The following is a 7541-nucleotide window of genomic DNA, read 5'->3' on the forward strand; positions in this document are numbered from 1 at the left end:
CAGAGCACAGTCATAGTTATATCCCAGCTGTTGACAGGTCTAAGAAAACAGGAAACAAATCTTCAGCAAGCCAGACTGGTTTTATTCAGGTTGAATAGACCATTTCCCTTGCATGTTGCAAGGCACTCTGTCAACTTTCCCCCTGATGGACATCATGGTAGAGGGTAGGAGAGCTCTGCAGAGGGACCTTGACAGGCTGGACAGATAGGCACAGTCCAATGGCATGAGATTTAACACATCTAAGTGCCAGGTTCTACGCATTGGCCACAAGAACCCCATGCAGTGCTACAGGCTGGGGTCAGAGTGGCTGGAGAGCAGCCAGGCAGAGAGGGACCTGGGGGTGCTGGTTGATGGTAGGCTGAGCATGAGTCAGCAGTGTGCCCAGGTCGCCAAGAAGGCCAAGGGCATCCTGGCCTGTATCAGGAACAGTGTGGCCAGCAGGAGCAGGGAAGTCATTGTGCCCCTGTACTCTGCATTGGTTAAGCCGCACCTTGAGTCCTGTGTCCAGTTCTGGGCCCCTCAGTTTAGGAAGGAGGTTGACTTGCTGGAACATGTCCAGAGAAGGGCAACAAAGCTGGGGAGGGGTTTGGAGCACAAGCCCTATGAGGAGAGGCTGAGGGAGCTGGGGTTGCTTAGCCTGGAGAAGAGGAGGCTCAGAGGAGACCTTATTGCTCTCTACAACTACCTGAAGGGAGGTTGTAGCCAAGTAGGGGTTGGTTTCTTCTTCCAGGCAACCAGCACCAGAACAAGAGGACACAGTCTCAAGCTGTGCCAGGGGACATTTAGGCTGGATGTTAGGAAGAAGTTCTTTATAGAAAGAGTGATTGGCCATTGGAATGTGCTGCCCAGGGAGGTGGTGGAGTCACCATCACTGGAAGTGTTTGAAAAGAGACCGGATGGGGTGCTTGGTGCCATGGTTTAGTTGATTAGATGGTTTTAGGTGGTGGGTTGGACGCGATGATCTTGAAGGTCTCTTCCCGTCTGGTCTGGTCTGGTCTGGTCTGGTCTATTCTATTCTATTCTATTCTATTCTATTCTATTCTATTCTATTCTATTCTACTCTTCCTAGATTTCTCAGTAGATGAAACTGAACAAAAACAAGCCAAAGGCTTGCATTTCTTCACCTATGCCCTGAGTGTTTTTATCAGGAGAGATAAAATGAGAATTGTACCAGAGAAGAAGTGAGGTTTGGTCATTCCACTTATCAATGAAATATGTGAAGTGACCTTTACAGAGAAAAGATGTCTGGATTTAGGTAGCAAGTAAAATGATCACAGATTTGGACCTAGGGGTCCTGCACTTGACTTCAGAGACTTTTACCCTGTGTCAAACTCAGATCTCAGTTTGCCCTCAGTACAGGGCACCCCAGGACCATGCCATCTACACTTGTGTCACCAGGATGGGCACAGCCAGCTCCAGCAGGGTTCAGCTAGGAGTCTAAGGCAGGAAATGGATGCCTCATAACATATTCACAGGACATTTAATGAAGGTGGATTTAATTCCCTTCATCTGAATCCCCTCAGCATTTCACCCTGCACTATCTAAAATGCAGTGACACATTAGCTTCTGCGGGGCTGTGACAATTTGCAGCAGCTGAGGATCTGCTTTGAACTCCATAGATGCTGCACTTACTGTAATGGCTCTTCCATATTAATTTCCTTCCTCTGCAGTCGTGTTTTTGTAATGAACTCATTATTCATTGTGATAAAATTCTGGAATGGATTTACATATTGCAGTGTCCCCCCCCTCCCCCCTTAATGAGATTTGTGGCACTAATGATTTCAAGTTAATGTTTAATATTTAATTTATTGCTTGTAATTTCCATGCCAGCAGAAAACTAATGTTATTTGTATATAGGCAATAACAATCTGCTATTAACATTGACATCAGTCAACATCAGCAATTAGGTGAATTATGCAATTAATGCAGTGTTTTGGTGGGGTGTTTTTTTTCTAATAAGAAGTTTAAGATAAATCCTGCTTAATGGACTTTCAGTCTCCCCAAGCAAAGCACACCATTTCCTGACACATGCTTCATGTTTATCAAATGTGTTACAGAGATGCATCTGGTCTTTGCTCCTGTAAACATGTGCCTCAGCTTTGAAATGAAGGTTAAGTAGTTACATCTGAGAGCGATGTGTTTGAGTGTCTGTGGGACTGCACATAGGCAGTCTGCAAGGAATTCATAAAAGGCACCAAGCTGGGGGCAAGAGTTGATCTGCTGGAGGGTAGAGAGGCTCTGCAGAGGGACCTTGACAGGCTGGACAGATGGGCACAGTGCAATGGCATGACATTTAACACATCCAAGTGCCAGGTTCTACACATTGGCCACAACAACCCCATGCAGTGCTACAGGCTGGGGTCAGAGTGGCTGGAGAGCAGCCAGGCAGAAAGGGACCTGGGGGTGCTGGTTGATGGGAGGCTGAACATGAGCCTGCAGTGTGCCCAGGCAGCCAAGAGGGCCAATGGCATCCTGGCCTGCATCAAGAGCAGTGTGGCCAGCAGGAGCAGGGAGGTCATTCTGCCCCTGTATACTGCACTGGTTAGGCCACACCTCGACTACTGTGTCCAGTTCTGGGCCCCTCAGTTTAGGAAGGAGGTTGACTTGCTGGAACGAGTCCAGAGAAGAGCAACAAAGCTGGTGAGGGGTTTGGAACACAAGCCCTATGAGGAGAGGCTGAGGGAGCTGGGGTTGCTCAGCCTGGAGAAGAGGAGACTCAGGGGTGACCTTATTGCTCTCTACAACTACCTGAAGGGAGGTTGTAGACAGGCGGATGATGGTCTCTTCTCCCAGGCACCCAGTACCAGAACAAGAGGACACAGTCTCAGGCTGCGCCAGGGGAGGTTCAGGTTGGATGTTAGGAAGAAGTTCTATACAGAAAGAGTGATTGCCCATTGGAATGGGCTGCCCAGGGAGGTGGTGGAGTCGCCGTCATTGAAGGTGTTCAGGAGGAGACTTGATGGGGTGCTTGGTGCCATGGGTGAGCTGTTTGGGTGGGTTGGATTGGTTGATGGGTTGGACATGATGATCTTGAAGGTCTCTTCCAACCTGGTTTTGTTTATTCTAATAAAAGGATGTTTATTCTAATAAAGGCTTGGTTGTAGGGTGATATATTGATGGCAATCAGAGTTTTGTTAAAAAGAAAACCCAAAACAAACAGAACTGAGGCACCCAAAGGCATGGGTTGAGCAGGAGGTCATTTTGTCCAAGAATTCTGGTTGGTTTTATTTCAAAAAGCCCTGCTCAATTTTATATCACTAGTCCAAAGTGTCATTTTGGCCATTAGCACCAGTAAAGCATCATTTGCCCATTGGAATGTGCTGCCCAGGGAGGTGGTGGAGTCACCATCCCTGGAGGTGTTCAGGGATTGGACATGGCACTTGAAGCCATGATTTAGTTAGTCATGAGGTGTTGGGTGATAGGGTGGACTTGATGATCTCTGAGGTATTTTCCAACCTGATTTGTCTTGTTATAAAGTACCAGAACATCTGAGGGGTAGGTGTCAAGTGGAGGAGGCCAGTCTCTTTTCAGTGGTGCACACTAATAAGACAAGAAGCAACAGGTTCAAGCTTGAACATGGATGATTTCACCTCAACATGAGGAGAAGCTTCTTTACAGTGAGGCTGATGGAGCACTGGAACAGGCTGCCCAGAGAGGTTGTGGAGTCTCCTTTTCTGGGGACTTTCAGTCTCCACCTGGATGCATTCCTGTGCAGACTACCCTAAGTTATCCTGCCTTTGGCAGGGCGGTTGGACTTGATGATCTCTGGAGGTCCCTTCCATCCTCTAATGTATAACAAACATAAGCTAGTAATGAAAACTCTCTCTCTCTTTTGGTTTCCTCACTCTGGGAGGCACTAACTTGCTTCTGCTTGACCTTGGTTGTGGTCTTTGTTTTGCATGAGTATTCTAACAAAATAACTTCCTGCTCTTTTCTCTTGTCCTTTTGTGTCCAAGGGGGTAAAGCAGGGGGGCAGGGAGTGGGAATTGGAATTAACCAGGTTGGAAAAGACCTTCAAGATCATCGAGTCCAACCTAAGGGAAGGGCAACAGAGGGCAACAAACCTGGTGAGCTGGTGAGCAAAGCTGGTGAGCTATTAACAGCTCCCCTGGGTTTTGGCCAGGGGGGTTCTTGTGCTGTTTGTAAATTGTAAATACCTGTAAATATTGTATATTTTGTATATATTCATTGCATTTCATTGTAGACTGTAGTTTTGCTTGTAAATACAGCTTTCATTTGCTTCCAATCCGAGCTGGTCTGGCAATTTAATGGGTGGGGAAGAAGGGGGGTGGAATTTTCAAGGCACCACACCTCTGACAGCTGCTTTCCCTGTGCTTCCTGCAGGGCATCCAGATGGTGTGTGAAACTCTCATTGAGTGCTGGGATCACGACCCCGAGGCCCGGCTCACGGCGCAGTGCGTGGCAGAGCGCTTCAGCGAGCTCAAGCACCACGACAAGCTCTCCGGGAGGAGCTGCTCCGAGGAGAAGATCCCCGAAGACAGCTCTGTCACTGCCGCCAAGTAGCCTGCATCTGAGGGCTCCAGAACACGGGGAAGTGGCTCCTGGATGCGTTCACCTTAGCATAGGAAGAAGTCTTTAATCAGTGCCTTGACTTGCTTCCTGGAGGACTGAGGCTCTCACTGCTCCCTTTAGGCTCTGCCTCTGAACAGGGAGGTGTATTCATGGGAGTTAAAAGCCAGGGAGTAGGTGTCATACCCTAATACTGGCTGCCAGCGTCGTGTCTTAGGAGGAGCTGTGTTATGTTAGCACTTCTTCAGGAACTGAGATTTGAAAATAGCCAATAACAGTATGCACTTTATTAATACCTGTGTGTAACTATGAAACTGCTATTTTAAATATATATATATATATACACACAAACACATATATATGTATATATAAAATGTGTGTATATATATCTATATACAGCCATGCTCTGAAAAAAAGAGAATAAAAAAACAAACAAACAAACAAACAAAATGTGCTTCCAGGAAATTACCAGTGCACTAGAGGACCCTCCCCCAGAGGGAAGGAGCCTGGGAAAACTGGCATAGCACGACACCAGCAGTTGTGCACTAAGCATTCTGCCAAAAAAGATAGGAATAATGCAATAAAAAGATGGTTCCAATGCATGTGCTGCAGCCACCTGTCTGTGTCTCTGCAGTTCACAGTGGCAGGAGCAGTGTCACAGCAGGCAGGCCAGTTTGGCTTTGCAGTTGTACCTACACAGTGCCATCTGCAGCACATTTTGGAAGGTTCAGGGATGCCTTTTCCCTCTCACCTTAGTCCCAGCATCGTCACGGTCTCCCAGAAAGGGAAGGCAAGGAGGTTTGGTCCCTCCTACATGTGTTTCTATGCAGAGGTCATTAAGATTATATGTTTATTGCTTGGAATTCATGCTGCTTGCAAGCAGATTGCAGAATATCAGCAGGATGCATTCTCTCCTCCTCCCAGCCCCACCCCCAAACCATACAAAATAAGGCAGGGCCAGCAATAATCCGAGCAGATGTTTTATATTTGCTGTGCATTCTGAGTGCAGGCAGGACTGGGGGGAGTGTTTCCTTCCTTTTACCTTGTGTTGCAAGAACAAACTTTTTTATCCATGTACAGCACATCTAATTGCTTGACACACCACAGTCTGACTCTGTTCCACACTTGCTAGAGAAGACAAGAGCTGATGCCTTTATTTTTGCAAATGGACTTTGAAGCAAGGGAAAGCTCTGTAGCATTAGGTTGAGGTGCCATGGTCTGGTCATGAGGTCTGTGGTGACAGGTTGGACTTGATGATCTTTGAGGTCTCTTCCAACCTTGGTGATACTGTGATACTGAGGACACATCCTGCTCTCAGCACTGCTTGTGTATAGGGCTGCCCTCAGCAAGTCAGCAATTGACAGAAAGAAAACCAACCCCCAAAAAAACCCTATTTATTCCAAAAGGTTCCCTCAGATGTTGCTTACAGTCTTTGTCTTAAATATCTTGGAGAACTGAGTTATCACATTGGGCCTATAGAAATTATAATGATGTGTTTAATCGTTGCTAAGAGTTTTGTCTCCTGGAGTTATGCAGTTATTTGTCCACTTTTTCCCTTCCCTGTGGCATGTGAGCAGGCTTTGCCGATTACCAATTCAGCCAGCACAAAACAGGCCTGTACAGATGTATCTGGTGCAAGCTATTGAATCCCTTTGACTGATAATTGTCCACATTTCTCTAGATGTTCACAGAATCATGGAATCAATAAGGTTGGAAAAGACCTCAAAGATCATCAAGCCCAACCTGTCACCCACAACCTCATGAGTTCTAAACCATGGCTACAAGTGCCACGTCCAATCCCTTTTTGTGTTGCCACTGAAGTCGATAGAGATCATGCTGATTCAATAAGAGTTTATGATGGCAAATATTTTATTTGAATTGGTTTTGTATTTGCCTTCCCCCCCCCCCTTTTTTTTTTCCCCATCTCATTTTTAACCAAACTGCTCAGAAATACTTAAGAGAGCAGAGTTAAACCTCTACAGCCGCAGTGGAATTCAGAGGATGCTATGTCAAATTGTATAGGGGAGGTGTCTGTGTGTGTGGGGTTTTATCTGACTCCAAGGGTGATGGGCAGAGGTGCAGGACTGCAGAGCAAGGGCAGCAGTGGTGGGACCCTCTCCCTGTCGCTGCCTCCTTGGCTGAGGGAATGTTGCAGCCTGTTTCTCTTCCTCCAACAACGTTGGAAGTCAAGGAATTGCGTCTGGTAGTTCCTGACAATACTGACATTTTAATGTTGTTTTTCTACTGCTACATGTAAAGGAAAACAGAAGTTATTCTCTTAAGGAATATTTCACCTGTACATCATGTATGAAATAGGAATGTGAACAATATATCCTCTTGTATATCAAAAGTTTCAAGCACTTAACTTGCTTTGTAAACAGTTTTGGGGTTCGTTTTTGGGTTTGTTTTTGTTTCTTGGTCTGTTTTGTTTTGTATAAATCAAATGTTTATTGGAGCAAATAAAATAACAGTGACTCAAGTTTGTCTTTCATCTCTGGAGCATCCAGAATAGGGAGAGGGCTCTTCCTAAAATGAACCCCACCCTAAAGTGATTCAGCCTGAACGTCATGCTCTGTGTGGCCATGCCTTTTGTGTGCGTCCTGCAGGGTTTTCTAATTACTTCTTCCCATGGTCTTCATCCTGCCTAGCAGCAGAACAGCACTAGCAGATACCCAAACCTGCTGCCCCTGCGCTGTGAAACCTTCACTGGCCTCAGGGTTGCTGAGTTCTCACTGCAGATAAGGCCTTAGTTAAACATCAGTTATTTCAATGCTTTCATATTTTGAAGTTGATACCCTGCCCATGGATAACATGCAGAACATAGGCACCACATCACTTCCCTCTCCTGCCCCTCCCTCACCCCCACGTCTCCCCCAGTTGTCTCAAGCGTGACTTACTTAGATTCAGTCTAAGCTTTTACACGGGCTATGGTCCACCACTGCCTGATGTAGGAATCCATGGCATGCATGTTTATTTCAGGGATTGTCTTTTGGTTTCAAAACTTCTACCTG

The 7541-nt window shown here is 46.3% G+C and overlaps 1 protein-coding gene across 1 annotated transcript in view; it reads left to right on the top strand.

Annotated features, from left to right (window-relative positions):
- Positions 1 to 7009, top strand: part of TGFBR2 (transforming growth factor beta receptor 2) — a 66860-nt gene extending 59851 nt beyond the window's left edge. The window contains exon 8 of the mRNA XM_068152907.1: positions 4345 to 7009. Within this exon, the coding sequence (XP_068009008.1) occupies positions 4345 to 4524 (180 nt within the window). The 3' untranslated portion in view covers positions 4525 to 7009. The remainder of the gene's footprint in view (positions 1 to 4344) is intronic.
- Positions 7010 to 7541: the final 532 nt, after the last annotated feature.

This window comes from Melanerpes formicivorus, unplaced genomic scaffold (genome assembly GCF_026170545.1).
Source record: "Melanerpes formicivorus ecotype bairdi unplaced genomic scaffold, bMelFor1.0.p_v2 SCAF_24, whole genome shotgun sequence".
In the NCBI taxonomy this organism is placed as follows: Eukaryota; Metazoa; Chordata; class Aves; order Piciformes; family Picidae; genus Melanerpes; species Melanerpes formicivorus.